This window comes from Heterocephalus glaber, unplaced genomic scaffold, assembly GCF_053883595.1.
Source record: "Heterocephalus glaber isolate CG9 unplaced genomic scaffold, H.glaber_assembly_v1.0 deba00001600, whole genome shotgun sequence".
NCBI classification, from domain to species: Eukaryota; Metazoa; Chordata; class Mammalia; order Rodentia; family Bathyergidae; genus Heterocephalus; species Heterocephalus glaber.
The window spans coordinates 14447475-14470598 of record NW_028258372.1 but is presented as its reverse complement, the minus strand read 5'-3'; the positions used below and the strand labels follow the sequence as shown (position 1 = coordinate 14470598).

Sequence of the window (23124 nt, the reverse complement as noted above, 5' to 3'; positions counted from 1 at the left end):
CGAATTCTGAATCATGGATTCCTAGGAATACAATTGGCATCAGAATTCTGTAGGGGTTAGATGACTGGGAATACCAAAACCTATGGCCTAAGTGGGGGGAGAATATATATATGAAAAGTTAATTCACTTTAGCATATTATATGAGACTTCCAATGTTCCAAGACCTATGAACAAAAAACCCTAAAGTCTTGTATAAGAAACCCGCAATAATGGCTAATTACAATATAGGATGCTAAATATGTACTAGGAAAGGATTTGACAAAAACTTTTCTAGAGGGCCAGATGGTGAATATTTTAGGTTTCGCAGGACATACTCTTTCTGTTGTAATGATACAATTGTGTCCCTGAAAGTGGCCACTTGCAAACAAGTGGGAGTGGTTGTGTTCCCATAAAATTTTATTTACGAAAACATAGTGAACCAAATTTAGTTCACTGGCAATAGTTTCATCAACCACTGTATTAAAGAAAGAACTTGCTTTTATTCAAAAATTATTTATTGACTACTTCGGTGTGTTCCTCTTTCTGTTCTAGGTCTTAGGGTACAATAGTTATACACAAAATCCCCTTCCTTAGAAGAATTTGCATTCCAGTGGAGAAGATTGACATGAAGGAAAACAAGCAAAATAGCATGCTGGTGAAAAATTATAAAGAGGAAAATAAAGCAGAAAATAAAGCATAAAACCTCAAAGGAGTGTGTGAAATTCTGGAAAGGGTTACCAGAGAAGCTCTCCTCTAAAAGGTAGCTTTAAAAAATGGCCAGAAAGAAGTGAGAAAGTTAGTCATGCAGAAATCTGGAGAAAAGCATCCCAGTGGAGTGAAAAGCCACTGGGAAGGTCATGCAGTAAGAGTATGGCTGGCAAATCAGGAGCCAGTGAGAAGGCCAGTGTGGGTTGAATTCAGTAAGGCAGCTGAGGCTTACTAGAGGTGGGACCACAGAAGTAACGGTGCTGGATCAGGTAGGCCCTTCACAGCAAAGAAGTGCTGTTCATTGGCTTTGACTCTGAGTGGGCCAGGGTGCTGATAAGAGAGTTTGCAGCAGAGGATGACGTCATCTGAGTTACACTTATGTTAAAAGTATGTCTAGGGGCATGAGTGGAAGACCAACCATGGAAGAGCAGTTTGGAGGTTGTTGCAATAACTCAGGTGAGAGATAGCACGGCCGGAGCAGGGCAGTCGTGCCAAGTACATGAGAAGTGATACAAATGAGATAAATGAGTTCATACTTTAAGACAAATGAAGTGGCATCTTAAATGAGACATAGGTGGGAGTTGGTTATTCAAGTGTTGAGTTAGGGAATTAAATCCAAAGCCATTAGACAAAGCTCCTGAAGAGACATGAGAGAAACCTTGGAGTAGAGGACAATTAGTTAGCAGCTTCCTATGGAAGCTGGTGCTCTGATGAAACACATTCTCAGAAAGACTTTGAAAGCCTAAATAACTCTAAGCTCCACTTACTGTCCAAATTACATCTTTAGCATCAAGGAAATAAGGGCCTGCATGAAGGGAAGACCTAGAAATCAGATTTGTCAATTCTTCATTTGCTAAAGTAACTTAAAAACAAGTTTCTTTGAGAAAAACAAAGAAAACAATTGTAAGTGTGTAGTTGTTTCAGATTCCTAGGTTTAAATTCTAGGAAGGGGTACAACTGAAATCAGCTGAGCCAGACAGCAGCTGGTCAGGGTACAAAGACAAACACCCCACCTCCTTGGACAGGGCCCAACTGTCCTGAATAACAGAACATAGTTAGAGACTAGGGTCTTTCCTAAAAAACTTCTGAGAGGAAATATTTGTAACCCGGACAGACCACATGGCTCACTCACAAGTCTGTATATTTGGCCAGGAAATAGCCACCAAAAAGAGAAAAACACCCTCTCTACCCTCACCTGAAGGGGAAAGTGTACTTTGCCAGGTGAACAAAAACACTTGTGGGTTTCGTTTATTTTTAAGACAGCGACTATTGGAATTAGGGAGAAATTGGCCCGTAGAAAAATAAACAGCAGACATTTATATTATTAGGGAAACTTTCCTAGTTTATCTAGAAGTCGTCTCTTGTTTCTTCCCTCCTGCTCTCTGCCAGATGACATGCGTAGGAGAAAGGGAGACTTGTGCCCTTAGAGTTTGCACACTGAGCTTACTCAAGTTGAGGGACTGAGAGATTTTTCTTGCTGTTCCTGTTCGAAGTTTCTCCTCCCTTTCTTCTCTTCCTGCCCTCTTCTACCCCTTACGCTTATTTTCCCCAAGGCATGTGTTGGGTTTTTTTTTTTGTTTTTTGGCTTAAGGGAACTTTGAATCTTTACTTCAAAAGAAACCTAGAATGAAGCCTGGCTGATGTTTAACAGACCTACCACTATATCAGCCCGCCCCACCGTCTCTTTGGCCCAACAGCCACAGAGTGTGGGTGAGCAAAGAGCAGCTAATCCCCAGCGTCCAGCTCTGTGTAGCACCAGGTTCTCTACCTGTTCCCTGCAATGTCACATGTATCTGCCCTCCCGTCCCAAGATACACCCCTTCTAGGGCACAGCCACAGATCTCTCTCGCCTTGGCCCTGCAAGGCACCTCCTAGCCCATGTTCTTGGAGGACTCTTTCAAGAGAAGAAGGCCATGTACTAGCATGCCATGTATAATGGTCCTCTGCCCTTGAGCCTCCACCAAGAAAATTGAGGGAATGAGCAGAGAACTAACAGGAATACAAAGAAATCCTGGCCATCATAAGCTTCCGAAAATAGACATACAGTATCCCACTAACTGCTTCATAGCATAGGCTGATGCTAGATAAAAGATGACTTGGTTAAACTGTGCTCAGCCATTTGTTTTTATCTGGTGATTTTGCTCCTCATCAGCAGTATTATGAAATCTGAAATACAGAAAGCAAACCAGAGAGACAATCACATAACATAGTTCCAAATTTGTTTGGATACTTAGCTGAACTCTTGTGAAAAGGAGAAAAAGCAAAGGATGGAAAATAGGTGCAGCAGCAAAGAACACTATCTTTGTGGCATAACTTTAAAGAGAAAAATAACTGAACCAATGATCAAATGATGATTAGGCCTTAAAGGGAAGCCAAGTTCACTTTAGGCCATGGAGATTCCCTTGCCTTGGCTCACTGGGATGCACTATAGGGAATGGTGAATGACATTTGCCATTTCCCTGAAGTGGACACTCATCCTCCTTTCTTCTTCAACTCCTGTGGACTTTTTCTCAGGGCAGCTAGTATGTAGAAACAGACATCTGGCTTATGTAGCTTTTCCTAGCCACAAGCCAAGTTCTGTCTTGGTAATTCTGTTCAACTGGCTGGGCAATGTATCTATAATTCATATCTCCTCTGACCAGTCTGAAGCCTGATAAATACTCTCACTTTGATAGGTCCATCTGGGTTGCAGATGTTTGATGCTGGATTGCACGGGCTCTCTCTCTCAGCCTTTTGGGGAGGAACTTCTTTGGGCTAGATTTCTGGTTTCTCTTTGGGAGTGGTTGGGAAATTGAGTTGGATTGGGAAATTGAGCAGAATTATTCACAGATCAGTAATATTTAACATGTTAGTAATCTATGTATTGATCTCTTCCCCACTTCCCACTATCCACTACCCACTACCCAACAGGGAGCTTCTGTGTGGAAGGACTTTGTTGCCTGACACTCTATTTGCTCCATAAATATCAAGCAGAGCATTTGTTAGAGCTGGAGCCCTCCGGAGTCACAGTCTAATAGAATTGTGAGCTTGAGCTCTGTGATTTAATTCTAACAATATGGATGCCATATATGGGCAACTCAGTTCAGAGATGGCCTCTAACTCCAAGTTGCAGGACCTCATAGGAACCCACAGGTCTATGTCTCTATGAATCCAAAGTCTTTTGAAACAATTCAAGCCATGGCACAGAAAACCAAAACCCACTTTCTGCCCTTCATGCTTCAGTCTGGATTTAAATCCAGGAAATATAGATCAAATTCTTAAATTCCTCCACAAAGTTACTAGCACTTACCCTTTATATTATTCTATTTGTCCTTCTGCTTAGCTTACCATATCTGACTTGTAAATAATAGTTTTAAAACTACCATTATTGCAAATTAGAATTATAAAAATTGATATTTTTAATTACAAAATTTAAGCACAAACGATGTGAGGCAGAAGCTATGAGATGACAAAAAACTCTATACATGAAATAAATATGAGGAGTTGAGACAGAAAGACATCTCCCCTCTACTGTGTTTCTACCTTCAGACTTCTGTCTGAAGAGAAAATTCAGAAATAATTATTCTTTTTTGGATCCTTATAAATAAAAATTTTAAAGTGTGGTTCATGTTGTAAATAAGCACTAGGTATTTCAGAAAATTCACCAGCATGAAAGATACATGAGAATTTAAAAAACATTTTTTAAAAAAATCTTGTCTTTATTCTCAAAATATATTACATCCTTATGATAAAAACAGATTAATAATGAAAAATTAAATAATAAAAAGATCTTAGAATATGTTTACTAAAATTAAAAAGTCAATAAATAATTAGAAACTATAATTAAGGAAATCTCAAACAACAGAACAAAATAATAAAAAAGATGGCACGTAGAGAAAAAAAAGTCGGCAGAAAAATTCTGAAGATACATCCCCAGGTGTCTTGGGGAGAGAAAAAGAGAGCAGGGAAAAGTGAATGAAGAAATATCAAAGTAATAGCTTAAGAAAATTTCCCAGAGATAAGGGCCATGAATGTTCAAATTGAAAGGATCCACAGTAAAATAATACACAACAAAAAAGACCATCCCTAAGAAAAGTCATCATAAAATTCCTAATGTGATAAGCTTAGGATAATATTCTAAATGATTTTAAAATAGATAGATACATAGATAGATAGATAGATAGATAGATAGATAGATAGATAGATATAAACAGACAATTATCAGACTAGAAACTAGAGGCAATTAAAAAATTTCTTCAAAATTTTAGACAAAGACAACTTATCTGTTTTGTATAAAGGTAGAATTAAAACATTCTGAGAAATCATTTTCAGAAAATGTTGCCTAAAAAAATCTTTTGTTGGAAAGTTACTTAAGGATGTTTTCCAGTAAAATAAGATAATAAATTAAGAGATATTCATGTAGATGGGGACACAGTGATTCCAAAAAAGCAGTGAACTCTTAGAGTGACAACTGTTTAACAGACCTAAATATAACTGGTGAATGTTGGAGGAGGAGGCTAGAATGAACTAAAACACAAGTGTGCAGGAAAGGGAAACCCTAAAAGTATAATCTATACATTAACTTACAGGAAGAAATCAAGAAAGAACAAAAGAAGAAGAGAGGAAAAGAAGATAGGAAGAAAAGAAGGCCAAGAGGAAATAGATACTCAAGTGATGAGGTAGGGGAAGGGTAGAGGCAAGAAAGGAAATATAATAATATAATAACATTTTGTTCTGCAACGAATAATCCTTCACAGTCATAATGTTATAAATACACATACAGGTGTTCTTCATATCCATGTGTTCCGTGTCTGTGGATTTAACCGATGTTGGATCAAAAATAATCCAAAAATACTGCATCTATATTGAATGTATATGGGATTTTTCCTTCTCGTTATTTCTATAATATAATATATTTGCATTGCACTTGGTTTTGTAAGTACAGTAACCTAGAAATGATTTAAAGTATATAGGAAAATGTGTGTAGATTATTTTCAAGTCATATGTCTTTTATACAAGAGACCTGAGCATCTGCAGATTCTAGTATTCTGAGGGATGCTGCAACCAATTTTATAGGAGTCCAAGGAACAACTGTAACTAAAAATAGTAAAATAAATAAAAATAGTAAAATAATTGTGTTGGAAAGCTGAGAAGGGGGAGTAAATGTATGATTGTAAGCCTCATCTCTATTATTAGAGCAAATCAATGAGCAATATTTAAAATTGATGAAACAAGCAAAATTACCAGAAAACGTAGGTAAAAGAATTAAATATAGTTACTTATGGGTAGCAAGGATAGAGAATGGAGAAGAATGGGGAAGAATTAGACAGGAGATTGTTGTTTTTCCTTATGTATTTTGTTACAATCTTATAGTTTTAACTCTGAGCATTTATTACTCTGATTTAAATTTTTTAACAATCCCAAAGCATAACTATTTGGGGCTGGGGTGTAGCTTAGTGGAAGAGCAGTACGTAGCATGCACACAGCCTTAGCTTCAATCTCCAGCACCACCAAAAAGAAAAAAGAAGAGTAACTATTTTCTGTAATTCCAGAATGGTATTCTACATAGAGGAAATAAAGTGCCTGTGATTAGTGGTGCACAACACTTCTGGGTTTATTGATATAACCGTATGAAATATACAGCACCTCGGAGGCTGTACTCTGATAAGGGCAGAGCAGTAGGAGTTTAGAGGAATAAAGGGCCACTGTAAGAAGAATGATGCCTGAGTACCTTGAAAGATTGCTGCTCTGGTTTAGACAAGTGTCCCCTGAAGGATCATGTGTTAAAGGGTGGATCCCCAGAATGGTATAATAGGGAAGCACTGGAACCTTTAGGAAGTGGGACAGGAGATCCTAAGGTCATGGGGATGACTTCCAGTGAGATTATAGGACCCTAGCCTCTTCCTCCTTTCTACATTCCTGACTCATGAGGTGAACAGTTTTCTTCACTACATACTCCTGCCACGATGTGCTGCTTCCTTAGAGACCTAAAGCAATGGGGCCACTGAATCTTGTACTAGATTTCCAGAAGTGAGCCAAAATAACCATTTCTCTTTACAAGACAATTATCTCAGGTATTTCATTATAGTAACAGAAAGCTGACTAACCCAATGGGGTCACTGTCAGGACAGTGGGTTGGTGTAATGATGAGCCTGAAGACAAAGGAGAATAGGCCAGACCTTCCCCATCTCTCCTAGGGATCCTAAGAGTTGCTAACCTCTGCTGTTAGTGAAGTTTCTGTTTTTCAAAATCCAGAAGCTAAAAAAGGATAAAACAATGCTAGAAACATACCCTACAAGTAGGCTGTCATAAAGCTCAATTTCTTACCTCTTGGGGGAGTCAGGGTCAAAGCAGGTCTTGCGCACATCCGCCACCTCTGGGTCACAGCAGTCCCCGTCATCGAAGTCGTTCAGCATGTTGTTGCACGAGGCATGACAAATCCCATCCCTGCGGTTCCAGGAGTAGCAGCGGCCCTGAAGGCGACAATCACCCCCATCATAGCCCGTGAGAGGGTGCTCACACTCTGGGTCACAGTGGTCGTTTCCAATCTTGCTGGGCTCACAGTTCACAAGCACAACCCGGTGACGCAGGGTGGAGTTGAGGACCCGGCGGATGCTCAGCTGCCAGCTGATGTTGTAGCGGCTGAAGGCCTCATTCAGGGCCTCGTGCTGCCGCTGGATCTGCTCCTCGCTCACCGTGGGGTGCAGGCCCTCATCATCACAGACATTCACCACCTGGTAGCGGATCACCTTCTCTCCCCGAAGGGGCCAGTGCCTGTTGTACTGAGAGATCAGGTCCACATTGTCACAAACTGTCTGCCCACAAAGTGGGGGCTGCAGTGGTGACAGGATCTCAGGTTTTGGCCCAGAGCCCTGGAGAACCTCAAGCCGGGGATACTTCTCATCCTTGAAGGGTGTCCACTGTTCCTTCAAAGGATCAAAACTGGCTGTTAAGACCAGGGTGGCCAGCTCCTCTGCCCCGCTTCCATGCTGGAAACTGTGCTGGAGGTGGCTTTGTGAGAGGGCAGTAGACCAGAAGGCCAGTGTGCCCAGGTGTCCACGGAAATAGTGCCCATTCTCAGAGCTATCCCCACCCAAGAGCAAGGAGCGGCAGGATGCCATGAAAGGACTGTTCAGGGGACCAGACTGGCCTGGGCTACTAGCCACTTGAGTGCCATCCACATACAGGGCCATGCGCCGTCCATCATAAGTGGCTGCCACATGTGTCCATGTGCCTGCTTGGTAGTGACTATGGCCAGTCATAGTGGTGGCTTTCTTCATGCGGTCAGTTCGGAGGGAGAAAAAGAAGCGAGCATCTCGCCTTCCCTTGTCTTTCCCTGAGCGGATGCCCAGGGCCCAGCCCTTGTCATTGACCGTGTGGGAGCAGTTATCAAACACACCTGGGAAAGAAGGAAGAATCCAGCAAGAAATATCAGAAACAAAGAGAAATGGAGAAAGGGAGAAGAAAGCCTGTGTAAATAAATTTTTAATGGGAAACAAATAAGTGACACAGATTCCTCACCCAGGATTCCTGTTCATACTCCCATACTAGACCATGTGGCAATTTTTATCCCCAAAAAGAATGTGATTTGAGATTCCACCCAGTTTAGCTCATTCTGCTTGTTTTTGTTCTTTCCAGTACTAGGGTTTGAACTCAGGACCTTCCCACTGAGCTAAATTCCCAGCCTTTTTGGTAGTTTTTACTTTGATACAGGGTCTTGCTGAGTCACTAAGTTGCCCAGACTAGGCTTGAACTTGGCAATCTTTCTGCCTTAACCTCCCAGAGTGCTGGGATTGCAAGTATACACCATGGTGCCCAGCTCATTCTGGCATATTTAAATCACTAAAATGAAAACTGTAATGCAGATATCCAATGGAAGTTATATGCACCCTTTAGCATTTCATCAGGATTATTTTTCATACCTGCTGACTTTGAGTCCCTGCCTTCCCTCAGTGATCCTTACTCTTTCTATTTCCTCAGAAACTGATGATGGCAGTATATATTTTACAAATGAAAGTAATCTCCTACCCACCCCCAGGCATTTTTCTCTATTAAACATTAAAATGGTAGTATTCATTGGGAGACTAAGGAGTTAGTGCATCAAGGAATCTCTCAGAGAAGACTTAACTTCCACATATTATTCCACTCTTCCCTCTAGTACCTCATTACCTTGCTTAGAGCAACCACAGGACTATTAAATCCACTTCTACAAACAAGGAAGGAGTACTAATGTCAGATGTGGCAGGACCACAGCTGAGAGGGAACCTGAGGCAGTTTGGAGAGCTCAAATGTTCCCAGCAACCAGTCTTCGGTTAACTCACACTCTCCTCCTGAGCACCTCTTCCCTGCAGAATGTCAGCAGCTGTTCTTACTGGTAAATTACATGAAGGCAGTGCCTTTATATAAAAATGCTTAATAAATATTTCTAAACTGATGAATGAATGGTGGAGAAATCTGCTACTTTTAGGATCAGTTGCCAGGATTAACATCGAGTCATTCTCCTCCTAGTCTGTTAAACAAGCACTTTACCTCCTATATGACCCAGGCTGCAGTACTTGTCTATGGAAAGATAAAATTTATAAGCCCCAAGGCTTCCCATTCTGATGTTAGGCAAATATTTTTAAAGTAGGTATGTTTTAGGGGACAGAGATGTAGCTCAGTGGCATTGTGCCTGCCTCGCAATTGTGCGGTCCTGAGTTCAATCCTTGGTACCAGAAAAAAAAAAAGATTAAGATATAAAGTTTCTATGTTTTCATAAATGACCGAATACATTCTCTTGTCTCTAACATAAATTAATAACTTGTGATTTAAAAATAAAATTTATTTTTAACAAAAACAGCTCCTATTCAACCCAATAATTCTAACAATTATACTTTGAAGAATTGGCTTTGGCTAGCTGTGAAACAGTAGGGATGTTCTAGTTTGGGTTTTTGCTTTGTTTGTTTGTTTTTTGAGGTTTGCTAAAGTAAAAGAAATTTAAGAAATGCTGCCTTAAACAATTTTGTATTAGGTAGATATTCAAAAACTAGAGACAAACCTACTCAGATCAATACTAAGTTCTCTGATTCATATTCTTGTCTTGATTTGCATATTTTTATAAGCACTGTATGGCCTTAATTAGGTCATCTGCTGATCTGTGAACAAACACCATGAGACATTTAATAGGAGTGCCAGGGATTTACTTATCTGTAACCTATACCTGATTCTTAAGAGAAATAATTGGGAAGCCTATCTTATATTTGTTCCCCACACTGGTATGCACATAAATTGGAGGTTAAATTACTGAACTTGACATATAAATTACCAAATAATTAAAAATGATTACCTGCTAAGCATCCAATTACAATTTTAAACAATATAATTTACTGTCCTTAGAACTTCTATTTGATTACCAATAAAATAATTATTTCTACTTGTCTAATAGGAAGTTATAAATCTTACAATAAAGTTATAAATGTGGAGCATTTGCCAATTTCTATGGTAGAAACTACTCCCACAATGGCCAATTTCAAGTTCCCAATGTGATCTCACTGAACACGGAGTTGTGAAGAGAAATGTAGCACTGGCTCTGGTGAACCAGTAAGAGCCAGCGCCAGTACTGCAGGATTACTGTCTCCTTTCCCTCTCACTAAGGTAGATGTGGCTTTGCTGATGACACTGCCTCTACTCTGATTTTTGAACTCTAAGATATCTACCTGAGCACCTAGTGACCAACTGCACCTGTGGATTACATCTATCCACTCTGGCTCTGCTCCTCAGCACCCATTAACTACAAGCTAGGATGGCAGGCCAGCTTGCCACTCCCCGAATGCCCTCAGGAAGGACACCAGACCTGCTTCCTTGATTCCATGAAGCAGAAACAAGACGAATTTTGTTGTGAAAGAAAGGTTATGGAATCACATCTTGGGGAGACTTTTCTTTCTTCTCAGTCTAGCACAGAAAAGGCTGACAGAATCAACACAATCTGTCTAAGCCAACACAATATACGTGGTAAAACTCTGAGCTTGTGCAACATTGAGATTTTATAACTTTGGATGTACATGTGATAAGAGAAAACATGTTATAACTGTTGCTTGATCATCAAAGCCACATTCTTGGGAAGAACAGAGGGACTGGGTCATGAAGATGATTTACAAAATCACTCAACACCAAACTGAACTACGATAGCCCATGGTTAGAAAAATCAGATCAAATGATGTAACTCAAAAGACGGTAGTGGTGTTTAAGCCAAATATTTGGACCACGTTGTCTTAAAACTGTAAGAATAACTTTTTCAGTTCTTGCTTACAACTACCTTCTGTTACAAATCAAATCAATTTGAACTTGTTCAAACACCTTACTTTATATTAAAAGTGATCTTGAAAAAAAAAAGTGATCTTGGAGGGAAAAGAAAGTCAGTTAAAGGAGCATATCTTGTTGATTGTGTTCCTGTTCTCAACTCAACAAATCCTATCATGGGTATCTTGGTAGAGGAGTATACACCTGTGTATCTTTAACAAAAAAAACCCCTCCATTGTCTTATTATTAATTACTGTTATTTGGAATTCATAAAGTCAATTTTCATCAAGGAAAGTCTTTTTCTCATTCTGGAATATAGCCTCCTAAAGTGATAATGAAAATTCCAAGAAAGTATGAACCTAATAGCTACAGAGTTATAAACAACTGTCTAATGTGGAAATTTTAAGTGTGGTCCCTATGTAGGAGTAATTCTTCTTCTCTCTATTTCTTGGGTTCTTTCTTTACACTCTGGAGATCTGTTTACTCCAAGAAGAAGTAAAGAGAATTGAATTATCTTGTATTAAATGTCTACTATGCTCCAACCACTGATCACGTGTCAACCTTATTAAACCATATATGTGTACCAATGTGTGAATTGCATTTTAATATTCTCCCTTATAGGGCAGAAAACCCTAAGAATCAGAACACTGAGCAAATGATTCACAGTCTCACATCTAGCAAGTGCCAGAAATAGGGATCAAAACCAACCCTATTCAACCAAAAAGCCCATGCTCTTTCTATTGCACTAAAACATTCAAATACTAAAAAAAGAAATAGCTTGTGTGGTGGCATGCACCAGCACTCAGGGAGGCTGAGGCAGGAGGATCGCCATGAGTTTCAGGCCAGCCTGGGCTACATAGTGAGTTCAAGGCCAGGCTAAACTACATAGCGAGATCCTGTCTCACAAAATCAAAGAAATAAAAATAAAATGTAAAAAGTTGTTAGTTTTTATTTAGAAACAAGAAGATTGCCCCTGTGAGTGTGTCATTAACAAATTTGTAGAGCACTCCTTGACAGCAGGGATCTGACTCCCCCAAAATGTGCAGACTCACGTCCACAGGTGGAAATCGTTTGGAGGAGAGAAGAGAGACTGGTCAACCCACCTCCTTCTCTACCAGAAATCTCCTCATTTCTGTAGTGGAACCTTTTGTCAGTTGGTTTTGACAGAGTGGAGTCTCCCGACTGCAAGACTAGGTAGACAGAGGAGCGTACATCCACAGTGCTACTGATGCTATAACGGGCAGGAAAACTGCCAACCACCTAGGACAGTGACTGCGAACCTCTCAGACTTTCAATAATAACAAATAGCCAGCTGTGGGACACATGCCTTAGGTTCACCCACACTGACCTTGGAGGTGAAAAAGAATAAGAAAAGGAATATTAAAAAAAAAAGTCTTCATGAAGTCTTGAAAGGCTACTCTCTCTGGCATTGTTATTTCACACTAATGACAAAGGGCAGAAAGTGCCAGCTCATACCATTTTTTCCCTCAAGCAAAGGAGGATCTATTTCAGGAACAGTTTGCTAACTTATTTCAGACTGTTCAAACAAATGCAAAAGCCAAAAGGGCCCCTCTCTGAGGATCTACACAGGCTTGGTGTTGAGACTCCAATCCCTTATACTTTCCAGTCAAAACCCTCCTCCCTGTAGTTTTCCTAACACTGACATGCCACGTACAAATCCAGCCCCACAAATGATGGCACATTTGCCCCCTTGTCTGTAATGCCTCCTATCTACAGATAGACCCTTCAGATTTGCCCTAAGTCTCAGCTTGCCTGTGAAATCTTCCTTCACCATTCAAAGTGATTTTTTACTGCAGCTTACTAAGCCTTGCTGTATTGCTGCCATCATCGTTATTTTATTATTATTATTATTATTAAACAAAGCAACTTGAGAATTTCTTGATAAGAGGATTTATCTCAAGCATCTGTGAATTTTCTACAGGGCCAAGGAAGGGTGAACCCACTCTGTTACTGAAGTCAGATTGAGTTATGAAAGACTTTGCCTAGAGAAAGAGCATTTTTGCCAGTCTCGTGGGATCCCGACAGTCCTGTAAGTGCATGTGACTTAGCAGAATTCTCCAAAGGGACTCAAGTGTTCTCCTCACTGAGCAACCACAGATGGCTGGCTTTCCCCAGCCATCATGTAATGAGCTGCTTCCTTCAGCAGCCTACCCATGGGATGGCAGCACTTGTGATAAAACTTGTTGAGAGCTTTCTCTGGGCAAAAGCCCCCATCCAGACAGGAGCCTCTATCCATAGCAGAGTCTCCCAGAGGGCATCACTCACAGCAATTAAAGATGGCAGAAGGTGAAGGAAATGTCCAGGCAGAAATGGTGCTCTTGGTACTGACACAGTGGTGAAAGCTCGGTTCCAGGAAACCCCCATGGCAGAGTTCTGCTCCACACCTCTGGGGGATTAAGTCAGGAGTGAAACTCTTGCTTCTCCAAGAAGCCCCATCAACTTCCAGGAAGGTGCAACTCTACTCAACAAAACAGGGGACTCAAACACCGTGTCATCAACTCTGGTAACTACAAAAACATGCTGTGTAGTGCAAGTTTGTTTTGAAAAGGAAAATGAGCAAAAACCAGGGCCAGGTTAGGTCATGACCATAAATCAGGCTGCTGCAAGGCAAGGTCCTTTCTCGGTATGTTATGCCTGTGGCTGCTGCACATGCGTGTGCTGCCTTCTGCAGAACTACTTACCCAACACCCTGGCCCCCCAGAGAGATCATGAGAGGGATGAAAAGAACCAAGGAGGAGAAGGAAAGAAGCCATCCATCAAAGACCAAGCAAACCTGGCAGAGAGCAGGACCGGACCGTGGGTGCAGAAAGAATGGGCGAAAGTGAAAAAAGATCCCGGGGAGGTGTTTTTCATCTGTTCTAGATAACTTGCCTTCAAGACAGCATTAAGCCCAGCTTTTCATCTGTGAGTTCAAGGTTTTACAAATTAGAGCACAGAGTGAGGGGAAACCTCCTGGGGACCGTTTCACTAGCATCTTTCCAGCAAATTTTTCAACCTCTCCTTACAAAGCACTTTTCATTTTAGTCATGCTCTCATCATGTGCAAAGATGATAGAAACCAGAACGGGGGATTTCCCTGGCTTTCCACAGGCCACCCAAGCATAGGGTGGGAGACAATGTGGCAGGTGTGCAGGGAGAGGAGGGGAATGCTGGAGACTGCCTGAGAGAGCAGGGGAGCACAAAATGGCGAAGTGGGAAAAGAACATAGAGCAGTTTACAGCCCATACGTGACACCTATAGACAGCGGTTAGCATGGTCCTGGCACAGGGCCAGCGCATGGCAGCTACATTGGAGATTTCATTCTTATTGATGGGGGTTGGGGACAGTACCGGGAGCTAAATCAAAAGCACCTCAATCTTATACTCTTAGTACCTAGCACTGACTTTCTAAAAGATCAGAAGCTCTAGACTAGAGTTTCTCAGATTTTACTGTAGATTTGAAACACCCAGGGATCCGAATATATGCAGGTCTCAACTAGTACCTGAAATGTGGCCTTCCAACTGGCTTCCAGGTGGAGTCAATGCACTGAAATGCATCTCCACTTTGAGTAGCAGGACTCCTGTTTTGTTTTTGTTTGTTTTGCAGTGGTGGAGATGGAACCCAGATCTTCACACATGCTAGGTAAGACCTCTACCACTGAGCAACACCCCCAGCCCCAGAGTAGCAGGACTACATATCAGAGCAGTCTGAGTCTTTCATGATGGGCCTTTATTAGCAATAACAGGATGTGACTGAAATATAATCAACATCCACAGGTAAGCCTCTCCCTCTCTCTCTCTCTCTCCCTCCCTCCCTCCCTCCCTCTCTTTCTCTCCCATGCTCACATATAAATGCAAATACACAAAATACACATTTGTCTAGTGACAATCTGCGATACTTCTCTCTTCTCACACATCACCTACAAATATTGGGCGACAACTGTAGAAAAGAAACATAATGGCTGTAAAGACATCAATGAGGAAGCTAAAAAAGAGAAAGAAGTAAAAATTTTAAGTGTCCAACCTCAAAGAAACATGAAATTTGCTCACTACAGCATTATTTAAAACAGGAAAACAATACAGTTCTCCCATATGATAGAATATCACTTTAACATTAAAAAGTCACACTTTCAAAGAATATTCAGGGAAAAAGAAAACATTCATCACTTATTTATTAACAAGCAAAGTAGGTTCTGAACAGATAGATAGATAGATTCTGATCCAAACTATGTAAAATAATGAAAATGTGTTTATTTCATGAACCCAGATCAATAGGAAAAGAATTTTTCAATTTCTGCAATAAACATCTCTGAATCTGCACATTTGAAAATTAAAATAATGATAGTGTCTCCTTCATTTGAAGATTAAGTGCACTAATGCAGATGAAGGCTAACTGTAGGAAACGCTCACAACTGTAAAATTTTGGGCCAGGGATTTAGCTCAGTGGCCCTGCGCCTGCCTCCCAAGCACAAGGTCCTGAGTTCCATCCCCAGTACTGGAAAAAAACAAAACTAAACTAAACAGCAATAACAACAATAAAAAACCCACCTGCCTCTAAAAACTGTAAAATGTTATCAATTATGGGTATTTTTGTCTGCTTTGCTGCCAATTTTCCAGTGCCTAGAACCCAGCCTGGCACATATTAGACATTCACTAATATGTGTTGTGGGTTTAAGGCCAGCCTGGAATACATAGTGAGATCTTGTCTCAAAAAACCAAAAGAAAAACAATCTATTGGGGAAACAAATTATGGTAATAGATGGATGATGTACGGCATGTAAGGCATTGGCATTAAAACCAGGTATATTCATTGGAATAGATCATAAAGAACATTGAATAAGAATTAACTAGTTTTGGCTTTATCTTCTGGATGATAAATTAAAAGCTACTAAAGAATTTGAAGTGGAGAAAGAGACCTGATCAGATTTTGCTAAAAGATTAGAATAATAAAAATGTAAAGACAAAAATAAGTTAGCAGACAAGTAAAAAATAAACCATTTTCATTTCTATCTGGGCTTGAAGAAAATTTAAAAATTGCACTGCTTGGAAAGTTTGAAAAGCAAAGGGCTCAGTTACCTGTGAAGCCCACAGCTGTGAAAAAGCAGCCCCAACACTACATCACCCCAAAAGGAGTCAGGGGCAGCAGGAACCTCCTCAAGGAAGCCCCCTTGGCCACACCGGGAAGATGCCGCGTGGCTTTGGCGCTCATCATCTACTGTTTGGGTGGTTAGGTTACTATCTTCTTGCTGAAAAAGTAAGTCATGGGGACCAGAAAGCACTGCTAGGATGGGCAACGGAGGGTGTACTCTGCCTTGCAAAGAGGGGCCAGTGCCTTCAGGACGTTCCCAGTGCCCTCCCAGGACAACCCTGCCCCATCCCACTGTCTCAGACTTGCCACGGCCTGGGAGTTCCCCAAGAGACCAAGAGCAGCCAGCTCAAGCAGTCAACCAAAATCCCGGAAAGGTGCTCAACTCTGTTCTAGCTGAAATGCCGAGCTGGAGACCCTAGACCAACCAAATTTACCAGCTCTGCAACCCTGAGCAATATCAAACAGTTCTCTATACCTCATTCTCCATCCATGAAGTGAAAGTATTAAGAACACCTGATTTATAGGGTTTGGAAGAGTATTAAATGAACTCACATGTGTAAAACCATTAAATATTATGTGCTCGGCACATAACAAATATTCAGTACTATTACTCATTGTGGCTATCACTCATTTTAGCAGACATAGGCCTATGTCTTCAACTGTCTTCTAAGCTTCTTGAAAGCTGGCAATCCCATTTTATACTTCCCCACACTTCTGTCACATCAAGGTCAACACTGCCCATGGTAGAATTAAGTAATCTATTAATGGATTGAACCCGTAACAAGTACTTAGCAGGGTCACCAAGAGCATATTGCCAACTGACAATGTCAAATGGTCCTAAAAAATTCCATTTCCTGTAATACAGAAAATAATCCCTTAATCCCCCCACACCCTTCTGCACCACTCACTCCCCACTGACCTCCATCGCCCTGCCCACAGTACCCATAAAGCATCATGCTGGGTTTTACCTCCTTCCACCTACTGGGGATCAGGAAGAGCAGGAACTATCATCAGACTGCTCACCTCTGACTCATCCTGGCCAATTTCCTCTGGAGTCAATACTTCACCCTGACATTGTTTATTATGCTAGTATATTTGGGCCACTTTAAATTGTTTCTCCCCACATAAGGAAATAAATAGCTGAAGTTTAATAAACTCTGTATGTCTAGTCATTCCTATGTCTAGTCATTCCACAAAAGAAGGAATGAGAGGAGAGAGAAAGCAAGAGAGAGAGGGACAGAGACAGGGAGACGGGGAGGAGTGAGAGGGGAGTCTCCTGTGTAATTTTAAATGGTGGAATTGATTGATTGATGATTGATTGGAATGTCATTTCAACCATCTTTATTAGACTTTGGGAACAAGCAGCACGAAATTTTGTGAGCACTCAGTGCCCTGACCTGGTCCTGTAAACTGGAATTCCAAGAGGAGCACCTAGTGCCCAGTGGTTGACTGGCTGTGGTTTACATAATGGGCATCTGTGATGTGAGGGGGTGTGGGGTGGCCCGCTGTTCCAGAGGTGGAGAGCTGCCTGCTGGCTTCTCCTCTTACCAACTTGATCTCCCACCTAACAAAAATGGAAAACCATGCGCTTGGAAACATGGCGCCACAATAGATTATAAACTCTGGCATTTGCAGGAGGCAGGTCATTCAAAAGCTGAAGATCTAAATATTAAAGCAGAAACACTAAACTTGCTGGAAGATAAGTTAAATAGAACACTTGAAGACATTGGCATAGGAAAGGACTTTATGAACAAACCCTCAGTAGCATGGGAACTAGCACAAACAATCAACAACTGGGATCTGATCTTATTAGAAAGCTTCTGCACTGCAAGAGAAACCACCAACAGAGCTAAGAGACAAACTACAATTTGGGAAAAAAATTTTTACCAGCTGTTCCTCAGACAAAGGTCTACTATCTAGAATATACATAAAGAACTCAAAAAAATCAGACCCCCAAATATAAAGACTCAATTCAAAAATGGGTATCTGAAATGAACAGATGCATCAGGCATTCCTAAAATGAGGCACTGCGTTCCTTTCATAGCAATGGTACTCATCCAGTGTGTCTCATAGCCTCCCAATGTACACACACTGCCTGTGCTGACATAAGTATCTGAATGGTTTTCTCTTGCCATGCAATCATAAGTAACTAATGGAGATTCAGCTGCTTTCTAGGGAATAAGGTATTGTGAGGCTAGCGACCTGGATGGAGACCATACTCACCCAATATTATGCCAGTCAGAACCTAAAGGCACACAGCCCGTTTCCCATGAGTATGAGAATCAGAGATGAAACCAAAGAATACAGTGTGTGTGTGTGTGTGTGTTTGTGTGTGTGTGTGTGTTCAAATTGAAGCCAGGTGAATGTTCAGAGCCCAGTGTGCAAAGAAGGTGCTTATAGCTGACCTCAAGTAAACCTCTGCCATGAAATGGCTTTGGCTACTTGGCCCTGAGTGAGAAAGAGAAAGGACAAAGGGAATTAAGTGGTCTAATTAACTGACATTTCAGATTAAATAAAGACTAAAGTTATGGGGTTTTTTTTCTTTTCTTATTAAAAATAATCCTAAATTATTTTCTTCTGCTTTTCAGTGGGAGACTTAAATTAAGCAGAGAAAGACAATCTGGAAGAGTTGAAATAACAACAAATTGCAAGCCAAGAAACTTGGCAGTGTAGTCCCAGCCTGCCCCTGCCTGACATGGGGAAAACATCCTTTCCTTGCTGGGCCTCTCTTCCATCTGAGAGGGAGAAGCTGACTGGGTTATCTGTTGCTTTGATACACTACGCCTAGAAGCTTTGTGTCTAGGTCCATCTATGCAGGCTTCTTTGTCATCATCCCATCTCTCACTATCCCATGCTTGTGACTATAACCCTAGAAAGTGGAACAGATTGGGCTGACCCTACAGATTCATGGACAGGGTTTTTGGGTGTTTTTTTTTTTACTGGATTTCTCTTTTGAACTCATGTTTTAATTATATACCTCTATCTCTTTAAAAGAAGAATAACTAAAACATAGTTATGGATAACCAGTTAGTTAGAATCCAGTTAATTGTGATTTTACTGCAAATAATTCCATGCTAAGTTGGCCTATACAGATATACGTGCTCTGAAGTTTGGGAAAAGAAGAATTTTCATGGACTAGAATGGGCAGAGAAAGCCTTGGGGATGAACAGCATGAGCCAGCCTGGCAGCATCCTGAGAGCAAACTCCAGGTCCCTGCATATTGCACATCCCTAGAGATGATGAAAATAGCAACCAGCACTGACCAAGTGCTTATGATTTACCAGGTACAATGCTAAGCCCATGATTCACTTTAACTTATTCAGTCATCACAGCAATTCTGAGACAAATTACCACTGATCTAATTACAGATCAGGAGAGCTGAACTTGTTAACTTCACACTGCTAGTAAAGGGCTTGAACCTAGAACATCAGACTACAGATCCAGCATTCATATCCACCACATTAAAATAATGGATTTAGATGAACAAAGAGGTTAAAGTAAGACTTTTAAAGTGAAAGGACAGCTTCACAGGGCCAAAGAGCAGGTAATAGGTGGGTCATGTGGAGAGAAGAGAAAGACTTCCTTTGCTTGGGAATCTGGCTCATGCAGAGGAGTCAGAAAAGGTCAAGTTCTATGTGTACAAGGAGCTAGATTACTCTCTATGCACTCATTCAACCCAAAGTTGCTATAGCTCAAGGCTCTGCCCTGGCGCTGGGGTGAGGCATAGATGACTGAGATCTACAGAGGCCCTCAGAAGCCTATGGTGATCAGTAGCTTCATCCACTGAGCAGAGCAGCTTGAACTTCAACCAGAAGTGGGGATCACAAAGATGTTGGACTGGAAAAAAGGAAAGCTTCAGGCTGGTGGGAGGCAGTCCCAAAGAAGGACAATGTTGATAGGGGTTGTGGGAACAGCAAGGGAACAGCTGCCTTCCCAGTCAGTGTTTGGCTTTCTGCACACTCCACTGTATGGCATCTCACTGCTCTGTTCCCAGAATTACTGAGAGCAAGAGGCAGAGGCAGAAAGGATGGGACCAACACCTCATGTCTCCTCCTCTGCCATGGCTAGTCCCTGGCTGAGGTCATGTCAATGACATCCCACACTCTCACTCTGTCCAAGGGCCCGGTGACACTGCCACACCCAGTGAGGGAATCCTGTCCAAGATAACCTCCGTCATCAGGATCTATGCCAGGGGCTGTATTATCAGGATTATAAGGATATCCTATTGTCAATTACTTCACATCATTAATGTGTCTTGAAACAAACAATGTCTAAAATAGACCTCTGCTATGGTTCATGTTTATGATTATTATGTCTGAAGTTGGAGTTTATTTCAAAAAAGTTATTGAATACCTACTTTGTGCTCAATAATGTGCTGAATAAATGAACTAGTAAGTGAGAGAATGGATAAGGATAAAAGAAATAAACTAAGCTAGGAACTCCAGATTTTGAGAGGACCAGAGAAGGAGCAGAGGCTGGGAAGACTTTAAACCCAAGAAACATTCCCAGGCCCCTGTTGGCCCCTTCAGACTGGCCAGGTTTACCCCTTAGAGGTGCTAACTCTCCTGCTCATACCCTCTCACAAGGACAATGTGAGCAAAAAGAAAAGCCTATGAGAAAAAGGAGACTGTGCAAACCAGAAGAAATGGGAAAATAGCAAATTTCTTAAAGTTTAAACATAATCCTCGTTAAACTAAATTGTAAATTCCACATCATTTTCCTGAACAAGTTCTTGGTCAATATTTATCAAGTATAATGAGACTTGAAGGGGGGCACTGAAGAAGGCTGAATGGAGATAGAAGATAAGGGTAAATTTTTCTAGTTGTTAATGAGGAAATACCAACCTTCTTAGCCACCTTCCCAATTAACAGGACTTAAAGATTAAAAGGCATTCCTGTGGCTACTTGCAAATAGAATAATTCATCCCCAGTTGGTAAGGCTGGCTCTCCATTTATTCACATATTCCTTTATCCTCTTGTCAAATATCCATTGGAGGAATTACTTGCTACTGACTGAATGTATACAGGGTGCTTCGAGGGCAGTTGTGAAGTGGGTGCACCCAGTGATCCCCATGTTGCACCAGGGTAGGGTGGGGGAGCTGGGCTAGGTCAGAAATGGCACAGCGGTAATGCCAGGTCTGCCTGTTTAACAGCAACACCCAGTGCAGGGTCTGTACCCAGCAGGGGTTCAGTGAGCTTGTGTCTAATTAATAAAAAGTAAAATGGGAACTATGGTAAGTTGTTCTAAGGATCTTGATAAGACGGAGTACAGACTTCCAGGAACACACACCCCAATCAGTCATTTGAAAGAACCAAGGCAGCAGTTGCAGGAAGAGATGTCCTATTGGTTAAAAACTCAGGTGGCGAACAGGAGCAAGTCAGGTGACTGTGGCTTTGGGAAGTGGTATCCTGTCAGGTATAAAAGTATAAATGGCAGACATCAGAGACCAGAGCTGCGGAAAGAGCACATCTGTGTCACTGCTAGCATTTCCTGCTGTTAGAAGTCGAACTGAAAGGGTATGTATGTGCAAGCATGTATGAGCGTGGTTGTAAGTGTGGTGTGGGAGGCTGTGTGTGCATGTACACAGATGAGTGTGCAAGTGTATGTCCACCCTGGAGGCGAGTGTGAGCCCAAGGAGGTAAGTGCTGTCACCCGGACATACGAAGGAAGCAGAAGTTTATGCTGAGTGCGCAGCAGGCATCTGATGGTTTGGAGCAGGACCACCTCTTCCCTGCTTAGTATCTGAGAAAAGGCCCCTTGGCTGCAGTCAGAGAGCTGCAGTGAGAGATGGCTGGAATTCCTGGGGCCCAAATTAAGCTAGAGGCTATAGGGATGAATACAACAGGGACAAAAGATACTGCAGAGACAAACCAGATGTGATGTGGTGATTGACTACTGGTGTGACCCGTGATGCTGTGGAGTGAGGGTTACCAGAGGGAGAAAGGACCTCCCAGAGGTCGACCTGTGTGTGTAGGGCCCTTCAGTGACAAAGAGAGAGCAGAGGAATGAACTCAAGATGGAAGAGGGCTTCAGCTGAGACATTGCCAATTCACTTCTTGTTGCTCCTGCTGGAAAGTTCAAGACTGCATCACACAGAGGAAAAAGACATCGGCTAGGGACCGAATATCCAGGTTCAAACCTTGGCTCTGTGCGAAATAGCTGTGCAACTCCGGCTCTCTCTGTGTGGGCCAGCCTTTGACCTTGGCTCTGTGAGGACTAACTCTGTGACCCTGAGCAATGTCCTGTTTCTCTCTGTGCTCCAATTTCACCATCTCATTCTTTGAGATGATTTTCTGAGGAGCACTTGAGTCAATATTTGTAAACTGACTGATGTAGTGGCCTGGTACAAAGTACTAAATAGAAGTGTTGGTCAAAGAAAAATGTCTGCAGTAATTTCTTGGAATGCTTGAGCTTGCATTTGCACGTGAATGTTTCTGTTCCTTTATCTTCCATTACTTTCCTTTGTTTATGCTGTCTTCTCCCATTTTAGATTATCAGTTCTTTGATACCTTGTATCTCTCTCACCTCAAAATAAAAACTTCTCTGACACCTTCCTTCAGAGCTGTTTTCCATATAGAGTACACTAAAGCAGCTATCTGTCTTCATTCCCCTTCCTCTCATTCATATTTCTATGGACTGTAATGTTCGATATTCTCCCAGGCCCCAACACTGGAGTGAAGTAGCTCTTTCTGGAGTCACCAGTGGTCCCTGACCGCTAGGTCCGAAGAACCCCCATCAGGCCCCCTTTTCTCTGCCCTTCTATTCTGCCACCTTCCAATCTCACCTCTTTAGTTAGCTCCTTGGGCCTCTCCAGACAGGACTGGTTAGTCCCACAGGCCAGGTTGTACTAATGTATTTAGAGATTGGCTCTCGTCAAAGTTAGCACCTTCCAGGCACAGCCCCATCTTAATCATTCATGATTCTCCGGCATGTGGCTAAATGCCTGATAATTCACCTAACAGAAGCTCAATGAATGTTGAAAAGGTAAGTGAATGAAAATACAGAACTGAACTACTTCTTTCACAACCTGCCCCAGAATGTAGAGTACTTAAAGTTAGCACATGTTGGACTGTGGCTATAGCTCAGTGGTAGA

At 41.6% G+C, this 23124-nt stretch overlaps 1 protein-coding gene across 3 annotated transcripts in view; it reads right to left on the bottom strand.

The window, feature by feature from the left end:
* The window catches only part of Pappa2 (pappalysin 2), a 592890-nt gene that overhangs the window by 232740 nt on the left and 337026 nt on the right, over window positions 1-23124 (bottom strand). For all 3 annotated transcript variants that reach the window (XM_087194134.1, XM_087194135.1, XM_004853387.3), the window contains one exon: window positions 6994-8065. In XM_087194134.1, coding sequence (XP_087050260.1) covers window positions 6994-8065 — 1072 coding nt within the window. The remainder of the gene's footprint in view (window positions 1-6993; window positions 8066-23124) is intronic.